Here is a 26,210-nt window from a genome sequence, read left to right on the forward strand (position 1 = left end):
GCCACACTTTCCCACCCTTTCTCCTTTCTCTCCCAGAGACTGCAGAAGCCAGCTTCACAGCTGGCTTTTGTGATCTCTACTTTGACTGCTACCAACAGTATCTTCAAAGTATCCAAGTGGCATTTTGAATGGCTCTCAGCACATGCCAAACTATTAAAAAATGTTGAGGGGATCCAATAATGTTCACAACCATTTGTACACCTGCATATTTATGGGGGTGCAAATTTGAGAAACCTTGCCTGGGGGATATCTGCTGACAAAGTGCAGCAGGTACCCATCCTGGACATTGACCCAGAGATGCTCCAGGTTGGTTTATTCTTCTGTAGGTTACACTTGACAGTTGTCAAAAGGCAAGCTGTCAATTCTAATCAAAGACACAAGTGATTTTGGATCAGAAAAAGAGGGTGGTGGGATTTATTTCGGGCAAAATCCTCATCTTTTTTTTTGAGGGAGGATGTTGCTGTTCTAAGGGTGCTAAAGGTACTCTTCACTTTTCCACTTGTTCCCAAGATTATAAGTGCTTGGGAGCATAGGAATTTGTGAGCCAACCCATTTGTGAGAATTATTAATTGGACAGCTCTCAGAAGTAAAATGACTTTTTAAAAGAAGGATTTGGACAAGGATCCCCCCGCCCCCACCCCAGACAGAGAACTGTACAGGAATCACTACTGTATATACACCAGTATCCAAAAGGGCCACCTTCAAACAGGGTACCTCTTTCCTTTGTCTAGTACCACTTCTTGGAGAACGATGCAGCTTTAGTATGAATACAAGAAATGAAAAGTTGGGTCCAGACTCTTTGAAATCATTTTGCCTCCTTCATGAGAATTTGTGGGCAGACAACACAGTCTTCCCCCTAATTTTCTTACTCCATCTTCTGTCTGATAATTGTAGATAATATGTTATGACGGAAAAATGGAACTGCTGCACAAAGTCTTATGATTTGGTAGCATTAGCAGCTCTCTGTCTGGAAGCAGTAGCCATGGTCATTCCTACAGTAGATAGTTTGGAATAAACTCTTATACCCCATTTATGTCAATGGATCTACTCCAGGATGACTGCCAGTAGTCTGTGACCCCCCTCCCCCGCTACAGTGTGCCTGGTCACTGCACTCAAATAAATAAAGATCCTTTCTTAAATCTATGGAATTGCTCAAGTGGCCACAATCCAGGTTTCAGGCTGGAGCTATAAATATTTTAAGCAGTCTATAGTTCAGTCTTGATTTACATACTGGATCATCAAATCACTCCACCTTGAAGCTACATAAACTTAGCAAACCTCAATTCCCCATCCATAATTCCTGGGGCTGAACCAAAATAGACTTCCCCACTTTAACTCCTGTTCACATGCTCTAGAGTTGCAGCGAGTCAATGCTTTCTTGGCTGGAAGGGCTTCCCCATTCACCACCACAAGCAATCCTATTCCTCACTGCTTAGCATGTTTCTTTGTCTTTACCACACATCGCCAGAGCAATGGCAGAAAGCACTGTCTTCATTCTGATGTCGCTTCAGATGTCATGACATAGCCAATTCCCATATGCTACATTGTACTGTCATAAAGCCAAATCAGAGTGATGGCAACTCAAAAGAGCAGCACTGTTGCTGCAGGATCGTAAACAGACACTGACTATGAACGGAATGAGTGGTGTGCGCATGCTTTGACACATTTCACTTCCCAAAAGACTCTTTCAAGCTTAAAAAGTTCTAAAAATAATTTTGGCTCAGTCTCAACCTTAACACTCTTTCTCATTCAAAACAGTTTTATTTACGCAAACCTTTCTGACCTCAAGCAACGGCAGCAACCGTAGTCAGAAACACAATGTCAAGTTGCCCAGGTTTTATCCTACTTCTGTAAAAGTCAGCAGCTCTGAAACTGGTGGTCAACCCCTGTCCATTCTCCACTGCTTGTTTGTGCTCTACTGCATCTCAGTGGGTGCATTCGCAACCGCACACCAACCCACCTCAGCAAGAAGCCACTGCGGGCTGGTTGCTGCTCCAACAAGCTGCAGCGCATGGGACAGATGATCGGGCTCACAGTAATTGTCCCCCGACCTTCCCCTTGGTCCTCTTGCAGGTATCTGAGACTCCATGGCAGGAGCTCTCTTACCTGCCTTCACCACCACAATCACAAGCCCCTTTTCGGTTGCCATGACTTACCCCTTTAACCTTCTCCCATCCTTGGAGATCTCACTTTTACTGGCTTGACAGCCAGTGTTTGCTCTCTTCATTCTGACAACCACGATAGCCCCTCCAAGTTGCCAAACTGCAAACTGGAGGGCCCGTTAGTGATTACCAACCTATTTTCTATTTTGGGTTCGCCCCAAATGTGCACAGGTAGTTTTTAAACTTTTTAGGCACTGGAATCGCAGGAATGCGGGTGTGCATCGGAGGGTTCCTCTGCCCCTGCTGCTGCCCAAGCCTGCTGGGACCAGGCACGGGGCCGGGCGCACCATAGCAGGAATAGCTAAAACCAGTTCGTGAGCCAACAGCAGCAAGTGCTGCTCCCCCTCTGCCTGCCCCAGGAGCAATCAGTGATGAGTGTGGCTGACTTGCAAGCAGAGAGCGGCAGTCACGGCCCTGCTCCTCCTTGGTACGGCATGTGCCCCACCGGGAACAGCTGCCGCTGCTCACCTGCTGTGGTGGAGAACACTTTCTGCCCATCCCTTCGGCTGCAGCCACAATCCCTGCTCCCCATCTCCTGCCTACACTGCCAGCCCTTTTGGACTCCCTGTGGCAGCAGGGAGGGGCAAAGTGCTTCCACGGGATAGCTGCACCAGGGACAAGAGGGGAGGAGGTAGGCAAGGACCCATGAAGTACCTGATTGTTTATTGGCATGTCATGGGTCCCTGGGCAGACGGCCACCCTGGGTGGCTTGTGCCAAAGTGAGAGTCGTCCTGTCAGGAGAACCCACCCCGTCTGCACACCTGCACCAGGACTGCAGCTTGCCCAGAATTAGCCTGTCAGTGAGAAGAGAGGCCTGGAGGGCCAGTTGCTTCTGGGCAGCTGCAGGGACATGGCTGGATGGGTAGGAAAAGCAAGTCCCAGTGGAGAAGTGATGGGAATTCAACCTTTCCCAGCCGGCCACAGTTGTGCTCCCCACTTGCCAGGATCTCGGTATCCATGTTCCATGCAGTGCATGGGGAAAAAAGAGTGATGGAAGGATAGCCAGGGAGAGAAAGATTATGCTTTTCCTCCCCAGGCATGGTGGTCCAGTCCAGATCAAGTGGGGACTCAGGCTTACTTTAGGATCAGACCAAACCAGAGAAAGAGCTTCATTTGTGAGCTCTGCATAAAGCACCTGGCTGGCCACTATGAGAAACAGGAAGATGGGCTAAGATGGTCCCTTCTTTGTCTAGGAAGGCTCTTCCTATGTGCTCATGCTCATTTTCTGAATGCATGGTAACTCATGAAGGGCACTGCTTTTTGCACACCATTCGTTATCACATGACTACCTCTATTTGTATTACCAAGCCACAGATAGTCAGAACAAGCTGACCCATCCCAATCCTGATTATGGCACTGACCTGAAAATGGAGCGAATGAAATAAGTCATATTTAATATCGTCACAGCATGCCATCAGTTTTCCAGATTTTACGACAGTGTTTAAGACCCCACCCCTTTAGAGGGAACCAGGGAGCCAAATCTCACAATTCTGCTTGAGACTTATGTTTAATATGCAGTGATCATCTCCACTTGGAAATCAAAATTGCATGTGGTGGTGATGAAGTGCCTGATGTTCTTACTCCACACCTTTGGGAAGTTTTTGAAAGCAAGCTAGCTTAGGGGTGTGGGACAAGCTACGTGGCACTCCCAGCAGTGTCCTCTAGCACCTCACTTTGCCCCCCTCCCCGAAACTGCCACCTGGAGAGGCTGTTGCATTTTGCCTGATGGTACAGCTGGCCTTTGATGGAGAAAAAGCCCCTGAAAGGTCTGGATTTACCTGAAAGCACTGGACCTAAACTTACAGCATTTCCCCTTCCACTGGAGAGGGACCTTCCGCAAAAGAACGCCATTCCTCTGATCAGCCTGATCTGACACTTTCTGCTCAGGTTTCTCTGCCTCCCCTCTACAAGTGCTGACTTCCAGAACAGCTAAGCTATGCACCCAGCAGTGTGTCATTTTGCAAGGTTATCCGTGCTCTGAGTGAATGATGGGATGCATGCCTTCCCTTCCCTTGTCGCCCCCCACCCCACAAAGAGCAAAAAGCAAAATAGCTGCAAAGCCCACAAGGATGTTGCTTTTCTCCCCTTCTGTACACAGCTAGAGCACAAGGAGCCTCCAGCCACCCAAACCTGCAGCTGCTTTGGTGAGGACTGCGTTCTAAAGAGCGTATGGCTGCAGACTCACTTTCTTCGTCATATAGTAAGGGTCAAAGTCCTCCAGTGGTACAGCAACCAGGCCATTGGGGATATCCCCATAGATGAAAGGCAAATTCTTCCCTGCCTCCAGGTCACTGTTTGGTTTTGGCTTGCTCTCTTCGTTGTCATCTCTGTGACTGCTGTCTTGTTTAGGGCGCTTCTTCTTTTCTTCTGCAATGCGCTTCTCAATGTTAGCCAGGGACTCTGGAGTGAAAGGTCTAAAACTATCAGGGCCTGGTGGTGCAAGCAGCCGCCCTGCCATCTTTGCATCCTGCAGAAACTTCTTTAGTTATGTTGCACCCAAGATTGGTCAGCTCTGTATGGGAAAAAAAAGGACAGGAAGCGCAAGTCAATGGTCAGCTTAATGGACACTTGATGTTTTGCTCTGAGGAGAAAATGAATTAGCTTGATCTGGCCACATTTCCACTGGGATATTACCAACTCTTGCACCAGCTCTGCCAATGACCACACACTCTTCTCAAGGGGATTGCCACTTCTGAGACATTGGGACAACTATCACATCACGTTTTCTAAGTTCATCATGCAGAATATTGAGATAGCCAAGCTCTCTGACCCTTGATGAATAATACTGGAAGACAGTTGCCAATGTAAGCAGCCCCTTTCCCATAGCATTTAATGGTACCTGATGTCACCTCATGACTGTCCCTCTTCTGAAGGTTGACTACCAATTCAGAGGCTGGCCAACCTCCCCAGAGCTATTTAATCTTACTTTCTTCCTTTTATTCTGTTTTCTTTAGCCACTGTTCTATCTTAAGTAATGCCAAAAGTTCACTGATGTTTCTGTTAAGAAAAGCGAGGTAGACTTTGTAAGTCCTGAGCTGTCAAATCAATAGTGATCAGTAATGAATTCTGAAGAGTCCTAGGGTTCCTCAGAAAGCTTACTGAGGGTCTTGATTAAGAAGATGACCAATGATGTACTAGCCACCCTGTAAAACAGCTTCTTCGCTATTACCCTGGCAACATTTCTGCCCATTCAGTGAGGAACCGGTGGTCCTCTAGACACTACTGGATACCAGTTCAGAGCTGTAGCTGAGCAACATTTGGAGGGCCACAGGTTTCCAAACCTGAGTGCATTTCTATAGCTTTTCCTGCAGGCAGAACAGAGGAAGATCTGTATGTATCTCAGATTCAACCAAGGGTCCTCACAAGAACTCAGCTCCTCTGCAAGTGTGTTAAGGCGGGCATCTTCACACATTGCATGCAAGAGTTCTGCAGCAGCAAAATATGCATGAATAATGAAAAACCAATTAATCATTCAATCGAGAATGAATAATCTAACAAACAAGAGTAACAGTTTTCAACTAAATGCAGTATAGCCTGATAAATTCCGAGGTACATATGTACACACACATGTGCACACTAACACGTCTTCTAACTGTTTAGAAACAAAAGTAGCTCTTCTATGACTCAACTTCTGACATCTTTCTTTTAGAAGCATATTTCAATACTGCAGCAGGGAGCTGTTATTTAACAGAAAACTAAATGTCCTACTGCACAGATATTGTTTCCTACATGCACATTTGAATTAGTGTGAGCATGTATGTGTATATGTGTAATTTTAAGAGGCAGAATTCAAATGTTAAAATATTTAGGCTGGTCTTTGTGGTGTCAGCATGGGTTGGGATTTAATGCATGTGATGGTGGTGCTGGGAGCCCATATCTGTTAGCTAATTTGGCCTAGTATATTTTCTCTCTTCCCTATTCATTGTATATGGCATTAAGCAAGAAATGCATCTCTGTCCAAATTCCCAGCTATCATTATAAATTAACAGATCATCCACATTTAGCATGCTGTCTTAGACATCTCTGAAAACATTTAAAATCTGCAGATCGAGTTCTCCAATCTATTTTTGTTGCACGTATTATGGAAGCTGAATGTATTAACATTGGAAAAGAATATTGTGGCATGCAATAACCATGACCTACAGGTACGGATGTCAGAGAAATTGACAACCAACTCAAATGAATTTGAATTTCTAAGAATCTGAACTGAGGATTCTGGAGCAGACTGGCTTTCCCCAAGTTGTGCAAACTTCACAGAACTGCAGATTTTTCAAAATTTTATGGGATGCTAGATCTATTTATTCTATTATCTTTCAATTATACATGGAAAATATGTATAATAGATTGAAAATGTGAAATTCCTTCCACGAGAATACTTTGTTTTAGAGGGGGGATATTTGTATTTTGGGTTGGATGTGTGCATTATTAGTGCAAATTTGTGCATCACTGAATTCTCACAAATGGGTATAAATCAGGGTACTCTGGTTGCATTTTTGCAAAACCCAGTTTTGTCAGCAAGCAGACAACAGAATGAACATTCATGGCAATCTGCAAAATGTGAGCAGACCAGATTTTACAGTATCTGAACTAAACTGATCATGCTTAGATCTTCATTTTTAAAATATTTTGTAGTTCTTAGCATACATCTTTCTTAATGTGAAAGAGGTCCTGAGTCCTATTCTCAGACAAGGAATAGGCAGTGAAAGAAAGATTTTAAAATAAAATGAAATATTAACGGACATGCAAGTAACTCCCGGTGTTGCACATCTATAGGGTACTTGGGAAAACCTGAATACAACAACCTCTTTTTGTGCCATAAGAAACATGAATGGCCATTTTAAATCCCCCATATTGCACACTTGGTGGAAACAAGCAGTAACTTAAAGACCTTCCGACCTTGGTTGCCAATTGTCTACCAACATCTGCTCCTATGCTTTAGTAGCCTAGATTGAGCACAACAGCAGTTTAATTTTGCAGAGATGCAACTCAAACCATCACTAGCTAATTCCTGCAGATCAAGCAAGTGCTCCAGGTACGAAGCAATTCAGATTTTTGTCTGATCACTCAGCAATCCTACTTTTCTCCAGCATCAGGGCCAGACCTAGTTTTTTAAAATACTAAATGAACCATCTTGCAGTTTTCCCTTCTGCCCTCCCCACGATGGTAAATCTTAGCTACAAGTTAAGAAAATATATATGATTTAAAAGGAAGATGCAGTTTAATTTAGGGATGGGGGGCATAAAGGAAAATGAACAAACACCTGCACATACTTGTTTGACAGATGAGTCTGGAGAAAGAAGTTTGAATTCAGCAGGGACTGCACTGTGTCCCCAACAAAGAGGGCACCAAACAGGTATGACGTGCTTGTCGACTGAATGAGTGAGTCAGAAAGAAAAGAGTCTGCATCTGAAAAACACGGTCATTAAGACACACTTTGAGAGTCCCCCTTCCCTTCTTTGCAGACTGACACGTTTTGCTGTGGGGACGGGGAGGAGAACACCCCCGTGCATCCCCCGCCCCCGCTGCCGCCACATGAGGGCTGGCAGTGCGAGCTTTTCACACGGAAGGCAGGGGAGTGAATTCTAGAAGCCGTGCACTGATGCAATGGCACTGCAGCACTGCAGACTGAAATACAACAGAGCACACGGGCTTGTTGGCACTTAAGGGAGCAGCCTGGCTGTCAGATGGGCAGAGGGTTTGAGGTGCAGAAGGAATGTCATTGCTGCGCACTGACGAAGCCTGCAATCCAAACGCATTTGGCCTCTTAGGTGGCCTTTATATGCTGAGTTTCCACTGCTTATTTTGATTGGTTTGTCATTGCTGTTTTACAAAAGCAGTTGTTTTAAGGTGTATTAGAGGATGCTCTGGTTTGGGGCTGTACATTTTCCTTCACTTCGGCTTTTGTTGATTGCTGCACAGCAAATGCAGACAGATGGACTTACAAAAATGAGCACAGAGGCAGACACACACACACACAGACACTTAAGCAAATAAAAGGGAACCTTCTTAGCCAGCCCCCTAACACACACACAGACTGTACAGTATAATCCATTGGAGCAGCTAGGATCTCCTGAGCAAGGAATTATGAATCAGCACATTGCTCCAGGCCAAAGATCCCCGCCTGGGCCAAATCATTATGATGCGGCTATTCCAGCAGGAAGCCAGTCACTGCCATCCTCAACCTGCCTGGCCTGTTTGCCTTCCCCCTCTTAGCCCTACTGCCACTAAAGATGCTTAAGGTGACCATTATCCCTTCCAAGAGTTTACTACTCTTTTGCAGTGACTGCAGTGACACTTCACTGGGATCCAGGTTCAAATCCCCACTCAGCCAGGTAGTTCACCAGATGACCTTGGTCCAGTCGCCAAAGTGTGGTTAAGCCTACCCCACAGGGTTGCTGTGAGGATAAAACTGGAGTCAGGAGACATCCCAAGCTCCTGGAAAAATACAGAACACATACAAAAACAGATGTTATAACTGCTGAGAGAGGCTTTTTGCACTGGGCTACCGGCCTGCGAGGGGTTAATTTCCACAACTGGATGCACCTTGAGTAAGGCTGCCGCTGTTATGGGGAAAATGGCACTTTTGTTGGTGAATCCAAAGGGCAATTCTATCTGGTAAGGCTGCAAATCACATTTGTTTATTTTCTGGAAGCTTGTTTGGCTCTGGTGTAATAGACAACTAAAAGATGACCTGACCCTTTTAACAACGTGGCTGCTTTTCTTGCTAAATTGGAAGTTATACTCCAGTTCCTTCGGCCTATCGAAAAAGCACCCATATAGAGGCTTGGTAATAGGCACACACATTTCAGTGTGATTAATAGATTAATCAGTTAAGTGGCAAAAGATTAGTCAACCAAAAATGATTTAGTCAGCAGACAGCAGAAAGCACCCGGCAAAGCAGCATTTGCTTCTGTGAAACGACTAGTGGTTTACGCAGAGCAAGCATGCAGAGTTAGTGAATGGAGGGAGGCTTGGTTCACCTGCCCTTATAGTATCCTTGATGAAATCTCACCTCCAATCTTATAAAGCCAGCAGAGCAAGCAATCAGTTGCTATAATGGGAGAAAGAAGGAATGATTTGCCCAAGGCTACACTAGCAGGGCTAAAATCAGGTCAGCTATGTCTTGCTGGATATTTCTACCACCTGAGATGCTTGATACCTTCCAGGGGATAGGGAGGATTAATCCTGGGCATTCCCCATTCACACGTTCCAAGGAAATCAATGAGATAGGCCAGATTTTTCTTGAATACAGGGGATTATAAGACATTCTGGATGTCCTAGCTCAGTTATGCTGTCCACCCACAAAGCCTTTTAGACAGTAGCTACTGTGGTTTTCCATCTCCAGGTTTTTTCCTGTCATCATGAGGACTAGAAACCTTTGTGAAACAAGGGCCAGAAAGTTAATGTGTGAAAAGAAGAGCTGGAAGACTCCTGGCAAAGAGGGCCAGGGCCAGTGTAGCACAGGAAGCCATGTTCTGGTGGCTGCAGCCTGAGCAGCCATAGAAGAAACAACAAATGTCTTGATGCTGAAATCCAGCATTCTTTGAGAGGAAACACTAGGCATTCCCTGATCCTCCTTCTAAGAACAGTCTTTGGCAGAGCAACACAAGCCGTTCTAAGAGTAAAACTAAGTCCTCTTGTTCCTCCGAGCTAGCCAGAAATTGAACCAGAAATTGTCTCCACACATACAACCCATATAACTACCTGGTATGCTGCAGCAAATATTTCTACTTCATTTTGAGGGCTTTGCACAGAGGAAGCTGGAACTGCTTTTGAGTTTGTGAAAAAAGCGACAGGATCTCATGGGACTGTTGTTGTTTTATCTACACCTTTTACATTTAAAAAGGTTCTGGGGACACTCCAATGATTTAAGAAAAAGAGTGCTACATGCCCAATTTCATGAAAGCAAACAAAAACTGAACAAAACCCCCAAACGTACACTCTTTGATAACATGCGCTTTAAATGCACCAAGAATAAAACGTGCTGTTCATGCTACAAAAGGTCAGATCAAATTTGATGCATTTGATCCCACTGGTGTGAGAGCTGTTACCGTGTGGCCCCAACTCACACTGCCCTGGTGATGAATGGGATCCCAGACAAGAAGTGGGGTGCAAGCAGCAGTCCTTCCTCCCCCACTCCCCCCTTTCTTCCAAGCTGGGTGTTGTGAACAGATGGGGAGGGAGACCTGGGCTTCCAAATGTTACTGCAGCAGCAAAGAAGCCATGGAAAAAGGATTCCCTCAACAATCCCTTAAGGCAGCAGTGGGCAAGATGTGGCACTCCAGCTCCTGACATTCCTACATGTTGGCTGTGCTGGCAGTATCAGGCTGGTCTAAAGGCTTTCTCCTATGGATTTCTGGCCCTATAACCAAAGACCACCCTCTCTTATTTGGGGGTCAAGAGATGGTTTGAAATGGTTTGTCCAACATGAGCCAAATCGCGGGATGTTTATTTTATCCATTAACTATATAGCCTGGGTTTCCACCCAAAATTGTGTTCCAAGTGGCTAACAATAATGAGATAAGGATTAACACCTACTGAAACCATAACACAGAAATTAATGTACACACAATGAAAAACACAAAAGGCATAAACAGCACTCAGCCCATTAAAAACCCCTTCGGCAGCTTACAGGCAGCTTACGGGCCAAAGCCTGCCCAAATGAAAAGATGGAAAGGCAACAGAGAAAAATGAAGGCCAACTGTGCCTCTCCCGCAGCAAGTACTATGCAATCTGGGTGTACAAAAATGCCCACGAAGGGCTCTTGATTCTCACCTCCCTGCTAGTGAAGAAAAACATAGCTTTGGCAGAGCTGGACTTCTATTATGCAACACAGCTCCTAATTCCCGTTTGGTTGTACCTTGACTCATGCACAGGAGTCAGCAGCTAAGCTGCATAACAGGAGAAGCACTTTGCCAAAGCCTCACTTTTCTTCAGAGAGGGCAGGAAGGGGTTACAGAGGGCTCAGTTCTGCTCCTCTCTGCAAAGGCCGACCAGGCTCATCTTGTTTCATGTTATGGCACCATCTGGGAGCACACCTTGAACCTTCTTCTTTCAGGAATAATTTTGATTGACAAAAACTAACTACAGGGCGATTATGGAATACTCGGAATTTGCCCAAGAAAATACTAAGTAGAAGCATGAAGTAAACATTAGCAAAGAATTGCCAAGGTTTAATCTGGCTCCCTGGAAACACACATGATTTGCCCCAGTAGAGATGGTGTGCCTCAAAGACCCACCCTACATTGCTGCTCAACCCCAAGTGAAGCTTTGTGGTCACATGCAAAGACGCTAGTTTCCCTCAGAGTCCACAGATCAAGCAACCCATTTCATTTCGGGAAGTTACAATGAGCACTGCATTAAAAAGACCCAGTGTGGTGTAGTGGTTAAGAGCATGGGACTGGGACTCAGGCGATCTGGGTTCTAGTCCCCGCTCAGCCATGGAGCCAACTGGGTGACTTTGCGCCAGTCACAGACTCTCAGCCCAACCTACCCCCCAGGGTTGTTGTGGGGATAAGAATGAGAGCAGGAGAGGGAGAATGCTGTAAGCTGTGTTGAGTTTGCTATAAGAACAAAAGTAGGATATAACACTAACAAATCAATAAAAGCTGTCACCATGATGAATCTCAAGTTGTTTCAATATAAAGTTGTTTCCTTGTACTAACAGTAACCACGAGCTCTTTTGTACCTGTTCCATTTTGCCTTTCCTACCTCTTTGGGTAAGAAGAAAGGCAGAAGTTATAATAGAACACAGGAAGGTTACATTTGGAAGATGGAATTGTCTGGACCGCCAATAAAACTCTATTGCAGACAGGCTGACGGTAGGATAATGGTCTTGTCTGGAAGCAGCCCCACTTTCAAAAAAGGTGTTTGCCCATCATAGTGGGGTATGTGTGTGCATTGGCAACTTCTCCTAACTCCTCTCCAATGGTGGCTTTGAACTGGAGACAGGAAGGGAAGGCTGTGTGCCCCTCTTGCTCTTTCCTTCTCTCTGCCTTTGCCCTCAGGTACTCACAGTCACAGGTTCCTCACACCTGTAAAGCATCGTTGCAAGTTTTCCCTGCAGTTTCCTCCCTGACTACCAAGCTATGCTAACTCCTTGAGAATGCAATTATTCTTCCATTCACCCAGGAAGTTAATCAGTTAATCAGATGATCAGAGGAAGGAGTCTGCAGATGAAGATTGGAAAATAGGGCTAAACCAGAAAGAAACATATATGGACAGTAGAAAAGCATGCAGAGACGGAGCTCTGAGGAAGAGGCCAAAGTCTAGAAGGTTAGTTATATGACTGAAGGCTTAAATCATCCACTGCCAAATGGATGCACTTCCTGACCACTGGGTTGTGTTGACAAGTGTTGAAATCCAAATCAGATGGAGGGCACCACATTAGGGAAACCTGGTTTAGAGGAACTGGGAATTTAAACTTGTGATATTGCAAAAATAAAATGGAGGAAAGAAAGCCATATGCTGACAACTCATAAATATTTTAAAGGATGCCAGCAAGATGAAGGAAAACAAGTTGTTCACTATTTCCGCAGAGAATGAACAATGGATTTTTTAAAAAGTCTAAGCTGAGCATTAAAACCTCCCCATTGTTACTGAAAAAGTCATTCAGCAATAGAAAGGAAGAGAGGTTGTGGAATATCGCTCCTGGTGGACTGCAGGTAGCTTTAGGGGCAGCTCAAAGAGAGGCAGTGCATGAGTTTCAGTGACCCACATGGAACCTTTTAGCCTCAAAAGACCATTTCTGTGGGCCTGATGCACATACCTGCTATTTGCAGCAATAAACACTGCACAGGGCAAGATGGAACTGCAACTTTTTAATGCAGGATCAAGTGCCAGGAAACCCAGATTGGCACTGGCTGCCTAATATACCACCACAATATATTTTCACACACTCGCACATTTTGCACTTGATGGCACTCATTGCCACGAAGAAACTTGCTGTGAAAAACTGTGCTTTAGTCCAGAGCAATTCTGTGCAAGCTTGGCCACAATATTACAGCTTTTCCTCCCTTAAGAAGAGCCCTCCTGTATGAGAGCGAAGATCTACCTATTCGGTTTCCCACAGTGCCAAACAGATGGCTCCAGGAAACTCACCAGCAATGCTTGAAGACAATAACTCTCTCTTGCTGTTTTTTCTCTGGCCACTCATATTCATACATATATTGCCTTGGAACATGGAGGTACATATAGGTTGGATGGCTGAAAGCCAATAGTAGAGACTTCTTTCTATACATCTGCATGGTTTTCTTTTAAAACTCTCTAGAAGTAATGGCCATCACCACAACTCATGGCAGGAAATAACTCCCGCATGGGCAGTGATCCATAATTGTGGTTGCCAGTACACCAGGTCTGCCTCCTTGTGATCACATGCTCCTTGGATTCCAGCATGAAATGAGGGGCTCCCAGCCAGGTAAAGTTGGAAGGGCAGGCACCCATGAAAGTCTCATAGCCATGTCCCTCAAAGGAAGAGTAGAGCTGGGATGATACATACCAGTCAAACAGTCTGGCAGTTCTTATCTCCACCAGCAGCAGGCCTGTTGTAAAGCAAAAGGGCTTTTGTTGCCCATTCTAGATCAAACCACTCCAACACTTGCATTACACCTGGAAACATGCTATTGTCTCTGGGAAAATTCATTTCTTTCCAGTTACTGTGAGGTTGCAGCTCAGCTCCTGGGAAACAGGGAGGTCTGAAGGAGCAGAGGTTATCCATGTCCCTGTTAACTGAAAAAGGTCTTGGCACTATGTCCCAGTAAGCCCTGGCTCCCTACACCACTTCTCTGAGCCTTCTTCAACTTCATGGCATTCTCCATGGCATACCACTGCCAAGAAGGCCCACCTACCTGTATTGCTCCATATTCTTAAAAAAAATCTAAGGGCCTTTTCTCCCTCAGTTCCTGTCAAAAGCAGCTCACACGGAATAAGAAGAATACTTGAAATGCCACGGCAGAGATGTTGGTTGAAATATGGGATTCATGTAGATGTTTCATTGTGTGTAAAAAAGCAATATGTAAAAAAAGTTCTGAAGACTTTTTCTTCTCATGCAAGCCACTCAACTCCGGGAATTAGAGGGTGCCCAAAGACCTCATGGTGTGTCACTCATTAACACAATGCAGTTGTGAGTTGCACTGATTTTCCTCCTTTGTGAAGAACCAATGGGTAAGTGCCAAGCATCAGCCTCCTGATGTTCATTATTTATCCTGCTGCATTCCACAAAGGACACTGTTTAGGAACTTATTCAGCTCCTTTGTTCCTACCCACTTTATCCTGTTCCGAGCAGTTGCTACATTCTCGTCTGTTATTGGGCATAGGCAAAAAACCTGAGACCTCCTCTAAGTGCCAGGGTCCAAGATTTCCCTATTATTTACCCTTTTCTTGTTGCAAGTCAGTCATACACATTACTGCATGAGCATGATATGCTATGCAAATTAAAGGCACAAAGCTGTGAGTTGTGTCCCTGTTCTCAGACTCCCAGCCCTGGAGACTTACTTACTTACTTACTTATTTATTTTTTATTAAAACATTTTTATGAGCATCCTATGCAGGGTGGGAGGAGTGTCTGAGGCAATTTTTGCTTTTCGGCACCAGGCCAAGACCTTTTTATTCAAATGATATTTTAATTGTTAAGTGTTGTAAATTTTTATTTATTATACACCTGCTGAGATGTATCCAGTTTTTAAACTTTATTCAATATTTACTTATTTTACTTGTTTTGTAAGCCACCCCGAAGCTTGTTGCAAGGGGGCGGCGTAAAAATGTTTTAAATAAATAAATAAATAAATAAATGTTTGCCTCCTGGTCCTTCCACTCTGCATTTTTCACTAGACAAACTTTTTTTGTCCCGCTAGATGGGAAGGAGGATAGAGATGTCTCAGGATAACCTGTATGTTGGCCTTTCCAGTCTCCTCCACTCTCTACACACTGAAATAGCCCCTTCTTCCCTTCTCCACGGTTAAGTTCCCAATATCAGAGAATAGCCAATCTATTGTTTCTGTGCTGGTTGTGAGCAGAATTGAGGCTGGAGCTTTGATACTCTCATCCAAGGTTGAAGTACTGTCTACAGCGTCAAATCAGGGAATCTGATGTCTCCTACAGCCCCTCAGAATACCTGCATACATTTCCTTACTTTTTCACAATACTGTTTGTCTCTGTTGCTGTGCAACCATCATGAGAATAGTCAACAAGCAAAGGATTAATGGAAAAGGTTGGCGGTGAAGATGCTTTCCAGTGTTTCTCTACCATGATGAGGGCTATGAAATTTGAAATATGAAAGACCATGATTCCGTGTCACACAGCTACTGATGTGTAACAAATGTACAGTCAGTGTTCCGCTCTTGGATACCTATCTAACTTCTGTACCAGAATAGTTCTTAGCCTACCTCCCTACTGCAAGGACTTTGGGGTACAATATTAAGAATATTAGTCATCTCAGGCACTATTGCAATCACTGGAATGTGAACAATGGCCCAGACAATCTTTAATCAATTTAAATCTGGTGCACTGGCTATAATTTCTCCTGAACAGCAAAGATTTGCCACTATCATTTATGTCTTGGTAATGTTTCCCTTTGATTACTGCAAAGTGTTTCTGTGTGTGGCTGCCTTTGAAAGCCAACTGGAAGCTGCAGCTGGTACATCATGCCCCTGCTTACATTTTGATGGGGAAATGGCACACGGGGCATGTGGCTGGCTCTGTTTGTTTGTCTGAGCATTACTTAACCTTCTTTTCTACCAAAAAGGGCATTTATGGCAGTTTGTAATGCAAAGAAAGAAAAAGGAAACCTAAAGTAAAATCCATTAGACTAATAAATCAGTGTTAAATTCATCAGTAGAATGCTCGACAATGGCTTGACAGGGGCAGCCATGTGATGCGTTTTTAACAGGTCTACCCTCGATTAAATTGGTTTTTGCTGTGAAATTGTTTCTGAAATTTTCAATCTGGTTTTAAATTCTGTATTGTGGACTAATTTTATGGCTTCTTAAATGATTTATGGCCTTCTGTTTGGGACTGTTATACACTGTCCAGAGATCTCCAGCTGTTGGGCACTACAGAACTGAGATAAAAGAAACACACGCATTCATATAGGTAATGAAAAATAAATCTGCATTATTCCAGTTAAACCAAGGAGGTTATCAACAAGCCCAGCACCTGCAATAATTATCATGGACACTGATGATTTAAAGCATCTACACTTACACAGTGCAACCAGATCATGCCAAGAGTTGCCCACATTTGATTCATTGATTATATACATCATATGCACAGAAATCTCTTGTTCAGCTTCCACCAGGTAGATGGCACTGTTAAAGAGCAATGCCATTCTTTCTTTGCAGCATGAAATTCACCAAAGAGGGCCAAGGAGGAGAAAGTCTACCAACAGTTATCATTGCCTTCATGCTGTATGTGTGGGCTCCCCGGAGGCCTATCAAAAGTTTTGGGCTATAAGTCCCAGCTTTTTCAATTACTGGGCATTTTGACTGGGGCTGATGAGAGCTGAAATCCCAAACTTCTGGAGGGCACCAGTTTGTAGATGAACTGAAGGTGATCTAAACAGTGATGACAAATGGAAACTATTGCTGTGAAATTTACTTGTCAATAATCTCTCTGAGCTCTGTGGGATCTGTTTGCATGGATACAGGGGCACAGTCCACTAGTTTGCTCCCGGGTGCTGCTAATGGCTTATCAAAGCCTAAATGGACTGAGCTTAGTGTTGTGGGCACACACAGGGAAAAGCAGCCAGAAGGGCCGCAGTTTGTTGCTAGTTTTGATGGGAAAGGGAGTTCAAACAGTACAGACAAAGCAGTTTTGGAATGTCAGCAAATGACAGTATCAGATCAAGGTCAGGGAATGTCTGCAGTCCAAGCACCAATGCCCCAGCTGGGAGGGGGTGGTGACCAGCCATCCTGTGGGAATGGGAGAGAGCCCAGCAAGGAGAGCTGGGGGTGGAAGATGATGAGAGCTCCGATCTGCCAGTGGGAGGCGGCTTCAGGATCTGCCCAGCGCATGTACCAAAAGCTGAGCGGTCTGTCAGATGAGGAGGTGTTGCCGGTTGCTAGGAGGCATCATGGGGGGAAATTCAGTTGGTGGAGCTGTGCGAAGGGCAGAGACAGGCGAGGTGTCCCGCCTCCGAGCCAGTGATAGAGAAAGTCTCTTAAACAGGACAAAGATTAAGGGGAGGGCTCAGCGAGGGTTCAACACTGTACTCTGGGTGAACTCAGAGATGCTTGAGAAAAGGGATGTGTAATAATAAAGTATTGAGAAAAGGAACTCTGGAGCAGCACGTTTACTTGGGAGAAGGACCCCATTTCACAACACTTAGCATGTTTTACAGAGAACCTCCTCTGGGAGCTTCTCACCCATTAAGATAAGACTCTGCTCTGAATTCTGCTATTGGGAGTTTCAGATATTCATCCCCCAAATACATATTTGGATATGTGTCCAAATGAAAACAAAGTAACCTACTTCTGAGCTATCAGCTTTAAGTTTTAGCTGAAAGATTGCAAGAGTCTATGGTTACACCACAACTCTGGAATGCTCTACCAGGTGTCACCATTCCAGAATTTGGGAAGGCAACTTATACTTAGCTTGTACCACCATACTTTAAGGCAGCCTTCCCCAACCTTGTGCCATCCAGACACATTTGGACTACAACACCCAGAATTTCCACTCAATGGTCCTGCTGGATGGGAATCTGGGAGTTGTGGTCCAAATGAAGGCCACCAGGTTGGGGAAGGCTGCTTTAAGGGATTAATAGGCTGCTACTTTACTTGAAGGTTAGATTTCAGGATGATTTTATCTTAAATATGATGGCAGTGCCTTTTTATTGATCATTGTAAGCCTCTTGCAGAACTTTTCTATTTGCATTGTATCTCAGGAATCATTCTGACTTCTTTTGCATAGATTAATTCACCATGACCTGGAACCCACTGAAATGAATTTAGGATCTTTCTAATACTTGAAAGACAAACTATGGATGCATCTCCTCTGTTAGAGCAGGAAATGTGTCTAAGACTAAGGTAAGTCTCAAATAGGCAACCTGGTGTCCTCTGGATACCCCCCCCCCACAATACCTGACTGTTGGGCATGTTAATGGAGGCCTGTGGGAGTTGTAGTCCAAAATATTTGCTTATCACCGTTCTCATGATTTTCATATGATGGGCCTTTCTTAAACCCATACAAAGCCGGCAAGAATGTTCATTTCATAGAATCCAAGATGGGCCAGAGGATCCATACCACTGCTCAGTAGGACTCCCAAGTTAAACCATCCATTCAAATGGCTGTCCAGCTATTGTCCATGACAACCATTCCAACTTCTAACTGAACGTTGATCATCTTTATGGGGAACCAAGTCCCTTACATTTCAGAAAGTTTTCATAGCCCTTAGACATCCCTTGGGGCAAGGATGCATATCAGAGTTGGGGTTCCCAGCTCTGAGGTTAGAGAAAGAGTTCTAGCCTTGGACCTGACCATCCAAGCTCTGATGCTGCCTTCCTTCCCTTTCACGGTCGGTGCAGAAAGAAAACAACCGTAGGGATGGGGGAAAGGAGGAGTTCTGGGGAGCAGGGGTACCCAGAAGCTGCCCAGCCTTCTTCCCCGCTCTTCTGAGATATTTTCCCCAAGAAGCCAAGAAGCAGCAGCCTTGTGTGATGCTTCCACCCCTCCTCCTGCTCTGCCCTGGATACCTGCAAGCCTCTGAGTTTGAAGGTTTATTGGCATCCGCTTGGATTTTGCCCAGGAGGACAAAAAAGTATGTCAAGGACCAAAATCTTGTCTGAACTTTGTCATGTAACCTATTAATTACGTTTGATGACCCAACAGTGGAGATGTCCCTGGGAGCAGCATGGACTGCACAGAGAAGGCAGAACAGCCTCAACGGTGCATGCGTGTGGCCCGTATGGGCAAGGGGGGGGGGCAAGGGTGTCTGCACCCAAACCTGTCCTAGCATCCCTCTTTTTTAATTTAATCTGTAGCAGCTTATAATTTATTATTTTAAGACTCAGTGCATTCTTTAATCTGAGGAAAATGCACTCCTTCCCCAGTATATTCACACCTGCCGGGCTTCTCATAGGCATCCCAGTCCCTTCTGGTGGTGGAGCTTCTCTTCCTTGGCAGAGGGGCACCCAGAGGCTGCTCAGCTGAGGCTTCTTCATGCTCAGGAGTGCTCTTTTGGAAAGGCAACTTTAAAGTTTGAATGGTTGGCAACCTGGGTACTTTAGTGCTGCAGGAGTGGGGGTTAGACAAAGGGCAATCTATGAATCAATCGAGTTATGGACATGCTTCAGAAGTTTAATTTTGAAAAGAGCACAATAGCAAGGCCTTCCTGTACCAACACCACTGTTATTTTATCAAATGTTCCCTGCAGTCCATTTACTGGTGCATTATCAAGTTATTACCATCAATAATTAAAAGCTCATTGTTCAACATAAATGCACAGATAACATTTCTGAGGTCAGATTCATGCTTCAGTAAGGACAGGCATTATTCTCCATTACAATCAATGTTTGGTCATTCATTGGGTGCATGTGGGTGCGTGTGCATGCGTGCATGTATATGTGCATGCACTCTAGTTTTCTTTTTGAAGAAGAAACAAGAAAGCGCCACCATACCAGTCCTTGAGCCTCTAAGCTGACTGTGTTTGTGTGCGATGTGTTAAGGCATTAGACATTCATTTAACAATAGTAATATTGTAGCTTTTATGGCACTTTTGAGCTCGCAAAGCACTTTACAACTTCCTGCAGGCTCATTCATTCTCATAGCATTGCTGTGAGGTAGGCAGGCCAATTCTCTTTTCTTCAACGAAAAGATGGAGAAGAGCATTTAGACAAGTTGGAAGGGGGTCCTTCCGTCTCCAAAGCTCATGTTATAGCTAGCCACTGGCCTACTCTCTCTCTCTTTACCTAGTCTTTAAAACGCGGTTTAAATCTTTCTTTCCTCCTCTTAAAAATAGTTTGTACGACAGCCGAACTGTGATTCCCTTGTCTCCATGAGCAGTGCTTACAACAGGGTAGGGAGCAAGGTGACTTCCAGGTGTCAGTGGACTGCAACTCCCATCAGACTTAGCTAGTATAGCCATGCTGAGGCATGGTGGGAATTGCAGTCCAACAACATCAGCTGGATGACACATCCTACTTCCCTGTCTTACAAGTAGCACAGTACTTGCAGCTGCTCTCAAAGACACTCACTGCTAATGCAGCAGACCTATCCAATTAGCAATTGCACATCCTCCAAGACACAGCAAGAGGGAAAGGACAATCAGGCCTGTGCAACTTGGGGTCCTCCAGATACAACAGGATGACAAGTCTTGCATTGGAGGAGTGAAGAACCACCTACCAACGAACTGATTTTAAAAAAGATCTTGGACTGTGCTGAAATGGACAGATTGACTTTGTCTTTGAAGAACAAGGAAGATACGTACTTCTATCAGACTTGGAACTCTTTTTATTATTGGCTAGAGAAACGGGACTATTCATAGATTTAAATATGTTTACAGATTACTATTTAAAAAAAAGTATGGGGGGCTGACCCAGTAGGTCTGATGTTTCTGATGATTGATGGTTTTTAGTTTCTTTTTGTTAGTTGGTAGAAAATAATAATAAAACTTACTTAAAAAAAAAAAAAGGATGGCAAGTCTTGCCAGCCCTGGCCAATGTTGAGGGCGGATGGGGGTTTCAATTCAACAATATCCAGAGGGCCACAATTTGTCTGCCCTGCAGCACACTGAGGTGCTCCTACCATGTGCCACCAGACTTCATTAACAGAACAAAAGTGAGAGGGAGAGAATTATCTTTTTCCTTGCAAAACAGGGGTGTTGCTTTCTCTCTGCTTCTCTCTTTCCCGCTTCCTCTTGGACCTGCAGAGGAACTTGCTGGCATGCCATAGGGGTGCACAAGGCACAAGAGCGACAGTATGTGCTCCCACTCAGAATAGGGAAGCATATCTATTTATGTCCAATGAGCCCAACTCTGATCTCACTAACTGCAATACAGATTTAATAGGTGCAGAAGTACCGCATGCTTAGGAATCCCAGTGCCTTTAGGGTAGAAGCCCACAAAAGGGCCTGTGCCCAATTCTGCATTTGGACAATGTCAGTATTGTGCAAGCTTTGGGTGAGAGAGGTTCTGGGTTCAGTTCCAAACAAGCCCAGACATCCACTTTCCATTAGTAGCTGCACTTCGTTTCTGCACACCCTGGAGACCTACTGCCCCATGGGGAAAACTGTACTGGGCTAGAGGACAAATAGCCTGACCTGAAATAAAGCAGCCACCTGTGTTCTTATGCAAGGAGGAAGGGAGGCAGTAGAACTCCACACTCACGCAAGCAGATAATTGCAATTAATGTTTAGGAAAAGAAAGTATAGGGGCTTGCAATCAGGAAATAATTGAGGCTTCCCCCCACAGACTTGAGATTGCTCATCAAGGAAAGGCAGAGCTACTACATGAGTGGTGTCACCAATTTCAGGCTCTCTTCCTTGCTCCCTCCCTCCTCCACAGAAGCTCTTCACTTTCACTGGCGAACAGCTGAAAATAATGTTAAAATAGCAAAGCACAGAGGAGCCTTCCAAGAATAATGCTGCCATAGTAGAGTGATCAGCTCTTGAGAGTAACTGCAATCAGCCCAGCAGAAAACCCCTCACTATAACTCAGGAATGCAAATTACACTGAGAAATGTTAAGCTACCCCCTCCCAGGTATTATGGGGATGAGTTATTCCCATTTATAAATACATATTAAGAGATTTCTCCTACAGGAGATGATATAGAGCTGCACCTCAGCGTGCCACTGGAGACCACCTCGTTAGCTGAGGTGGGGAGACTGCTGGGTTGTGGGTGGTAGGTACACCTGCCGCATCCCCATCTGTCCTGCTGGCCCAACACCAGAGGTGAGCCCTGCAGGCGAGTAGGCAGAAGTACAGGGTGCTTGGAGAGAGAGAGTTCTCATGCACCACAGGAAACCCACTTTTTGGCTCTTGTGTCTACCCTGATGCTGAGCAATGTAACCCCATGGGCACAGATATTTGCCCCCACCCTGCATCTCAGTTATAAATGCCAGATCTGCATCCTCTTCCAGTATTAAATCATGCATAAGTGAGATGTTATCCTGTACCAGAGCAGCACTCACAGATCAAAGTACAGCTTGAGAGGGCAACTACGAAACATGTGAGTGCAGGAGGACTGAAACATGGCACAGCTCCTTTCGGTGCACATTCCTCCCCCTCCATTGTCCTCCTCCTCCTCCTCCTCCTCCTCCTCCTCCTCCTCATCTAGCCTTTCCCAGGTGTGTTGGGCTACAGGTCCAATAATTCCCAGCCAGCATCTGGAGGGTGCAAGGTACAATCCTGATAATGCTGAACACCCGTTTCTTGGTGTTAAGTACCTACATTCTACAGAGGAACATGAGTGGGCAGCTTCCACCCTTTCCTCTTCAAGGATACTGGTGAGATTGGAGTTTTCATTATGTCTTGCAGGAGAGGAAAACTCGTGCATCTGAGATGGTGAACTGACAAGTCTATGTGATCTCTAAGAAGTGAATAAACTTTACTCAGACCTTTCATTTCCATTTCTGTTAGCCAGTTGTAGCTAATCCTGCCAAAGGGCCTAGCATTTCACAATTGTTTGGCGTGCCTAAGAGCTTTTGGTGAGGTACTTCTCAAGAGCCTTCATGACAATCCATGCAGCAAAGGCTTGTACACCAAAATCACAAGCTCTCTACTACCTAAGTCTGCTGATAGTTCTCATTGACAGGTGAAGCACAATTTTCTTTAGGAAAAGTCAAGCGGCCTGCCTTTGGTTTGTTTCTACACTGGAGGTGGCCAGTGCAGATCCCTTTAACAGGAGCCGATGGATGAAAGAGATACAGAGACTATTTCTGGAGCCATTAGGGGGAAGAGACTCATCCATCTCCTCTTCCAGGCTAAAGTTGGTGGCTGCTATAAAGCAGGGGTCTGGGGGAAGGATGATAGTCGGGTGCATGGGATGGTATCTAGCAGTAAACCTTGTACCAGTTAAACATAATCCATTCAACAACATCTTAAACAGTTTTGTAACTGTTTAAGTTACTTTAAGCCTAATACCCACTCTTCAACACAGTTGCCCTGATCCAGCAAAATTCTCTGTGTGAAAGCAGTCTTACTGTGCATTAATCTGCCCATGTGCACAGGAACCCAGATCCAGGAGCCACTGAACTGGCTAAACACGACTTGGAGTACAGGGATGTGCATTCCTGTCTCAGGCCACAGTTTGTTGTTCTGTGTGACAAGTTGCCCATGACTAGTGCTGGCTCTGGGCTGTGGACCTGGCAGGGAGCCCCATTGATTTCAGTGCGCCTGACTTCCAAGCAAGCTGCTTAAAATTGCACTGTAAGACTTAGAATGTGTTGAGTGCTATTCTATATTCCTTCCTTGGCAACTGCCATGCATAGCCTTAGCCAGTGGTCATCATGGCCAGAAAATGATGGAGAGAGGCAGCAGATTCCCTCCTCTCCTCCGAGGGGAAGATACACCCGACATTCAGCAGGGTGATGCGGCCAGGAACTCCTCACTGAATGTGATGCAGGGAGGGAGATTCTCAATGGAGAAATGTGTTTGCATGTTTTAAAACTATTTGACCAAGTCATCTTTGGGCAGGTTGAGAATCATACAAATGACACCGGCAAATCAATGAGTCAGTATAAATAAAATTAAATCAGTATCAGGCAAAGTAATGAATCTGGCATCAGCTTGCATTGGAATTGCATCAGTCCCAAGATGCATTCTGGGCTTGCGAATCAATACGGTCTCTGCACCAGTAGCAACACATGTATGCATACATGCACACACAACGCCAGTAATTCCCAAGCAGTGGTCTAGGGAATATCAGTGGGCCTCACAGCCAGATTAACCACAGGGCCAACGTCCCAAAGGTCCCACTAGCTGGCCCAGATTCCCAGCTTTCAAATAATAAAAAAGCACAAGTCTCTAGTCCTTATAGAACCTCAGATGTGAGGCCAAACATTCAGGCACATTCCAATCACTTTGTGAGCAGTTGTTTTGTCTAGTCATTTTGTAAGAAACTGGCCTGCTCCCACCTTTAATTTGTTTAGCTGGACACAGCTATGATCAACATTAAATCGAAGAAAGAAGTACAGAATGACCCCTTATCTGCAGAAGGGACATCTTAGCTCCTCTTTTTTGTCTTCTTGCAAAATCCAGATTTTTAATATCCACCATAATGAGTGGCTGGCGCAAATGGGAAGTGTTCATGTTCTTCCAGGCTCAGGTCTTGGGTAGGGTGGGGCACTGGAGAAGCGAGAGGATTTCTCCCCTCCCATTTTGAACATTACATATAAGTTATGAGAGTGGCATCAGTCTTCTGGGTCCTTCCCAAGTTCTCCATATGACAAATTCCAAGGTGGGGGTGTTGAGACATTTGCTTTCAACTTACTGCATATGCATGGGCATGGATGCATACAGTAAAGCATGAATAATCTTTTTACAGGTCAGGAGGCTTATTATGAACATAAAGTTAGATAAACATGCTTTTCTTGAATTATTTCCTTATTTACCTCTTAGGTTCCTTACAAGAGGAAGAAGGGAAGGCTGTAAATGCTGCTGCTACTGCAGCAAAAATAAAATTGCATGTATGTTTTTTACTTTCTCCAAGAAATTAAGGAACCCCCATTTTCACCCTTACAACAGTCTTGTGAATTAGGTTAGGCTGAGAGGCAGTGACTGGCTGAGATCACCCAGTGGGAGACAGGAAGCTTTTGCTGGTGCTTCTTAGCATCCAGAATGTCCCTGGGCCACCCTGGCACCTGCGTTCTCTCGCTCTCCCTCCATACATGTGTGTGTGTGAGAGTGAGAAAGACGGAGCAAGTTGTGCACAGACCTTTTCTGTGTGCTGTAACACGAGAAGCTTGTGTTTGTATTGGATTTCTTTAACCATGGAAGAGACCTTAGTCTTTTGTTCCAGGAATGCATGGAAGATGATCCCACTAAAATGAAGTTTTTAAAGTATTATGTTGTTTTTATTCATTGCTGAGTCCTTCCCTCCTGCCCCCATGTTTACAAATGTTAGGTAGAAGTTTACTATTGTGGGCAGAGTAGGGGGTCTACTGTAGACTTTTAGCCACAAGCATATCATGGCCTTGATCCAGCCCTGGAGAGCCTTGAAACAAATGCTAGTTAAAGAAATATATGAATTAATTAAGTTTCCTGGGAACTCAGAACAGCCCACACAGGGAAAGCTGCTTGCTGAGTCTGTGTGAGTTCCTGGGCTGGCCATGCCTTCTTCCATTCAGTGGTGCTGGCAGGTAAATTTAGACTCTGGATTTAATAATTTCAAGGGTGTCATCCCCTCGCCCCACCCCACCTTTAGATGGTAATGCAAAACATAGTAAGCCAGTTCTGGTAAGCCGCCTCCTCATTAAGTTGAGCAGGGCCCTGAACTTTTGCCCCACGATCCTGCCCAGACAGGAAATTCTGCTGCATCTGTGATGGGTATGGATTGGACAATTTGAGCAAAGACCTTTTTTCTAGTGTTCCCCTATTTTGTATCCACTGGACATCTTTGTTGCTACTGGTTGGGCAACAGGCTGTTTGCATTTTACTTGGGCTGTTGGTGGCTAATTTTGGTCAGGCAGGTGGCAATCAAATGCCCTCTCCTTCTTCTAATGCACCAAGCAAGGACCAGGGTCAGGAGTCTTGGTCCCTGCTGTGCCCTTCATCATGCATTGCATCTAGACTGCCTTCTAGACAGAATGCCAAGGAAAGAAACGGAAAGGAAGGAGGCTTGGGTGCAGACAGGAACTGGAGTCATTCTGTGGTCCCAGCCTCCTTCTCTCCCCATCCTTTCTCATCCTTAGGGAGACAGTCAGTGTGAGTCTTTCTGTGCCAGTTACGAGGAAGGGGAGAGGCTCAGCCTCCAAAGTTCCAGCTCTGAGCTGGGGCTCCTAATACTCCTGTGGCTTCCCAGACTACGTCAGGAGGCCATAGGATCACACTGTTAATTTGTTGTAGTGCTTGTTTTCGATGTGACCGTGCTGCTTGCTCAGTTTGAACTCAGGACATGGCT

At 45.0% G+C, this 26,210-nt stretch overlaps 1 protein-coding gene across 9 annotated transcripts in view; it reads right to left on the reverse strand.

The window, feature by feature from the left end:
* The window catches only part of SCN8A (sodium voltage-gated channel alpha subunit 8), an 81,596-nt gene extending 76,955 nt beyond the window's left edge, over positions 1-4,641 (reverse strand). For 8 of the 9 annotated variants that reach the window (XM_044422050.1, XM_044422051.1, XM_044422049.1 and 5 more), the window contains exon 1: positions 4,348-4,620. In XM_044422050.1, coding sequence (XP_044277985.1) covers positions 4,348-4,620 — 273 coding nt within the window. Of the gene's footprint in view, positions 1-4,347 lie in introns of all 9 variants that reach the window. The other variant, XM_044422053.1, reaches the window with a different exon arrangement.
* Between the last annotated feature and the right edge of the window lie 21,569 nt (positions 4,642-26,210).

The sequence above is a fragment of the Varanus komodoensis genome, unplaced genomic scaffold (genome assembly GCF_004798865.1).
Source record: "Varanus komodoensis strain SLA01 unplaced genomic scaffold, ASM479886v1 scaffold12, whole genome shotgun sequence".
NCBI lineage: Eukaryota > Metazoa > Chordata > Lepidosauria > Squamata > Varanidae > Varanus > Varanus komodoensis.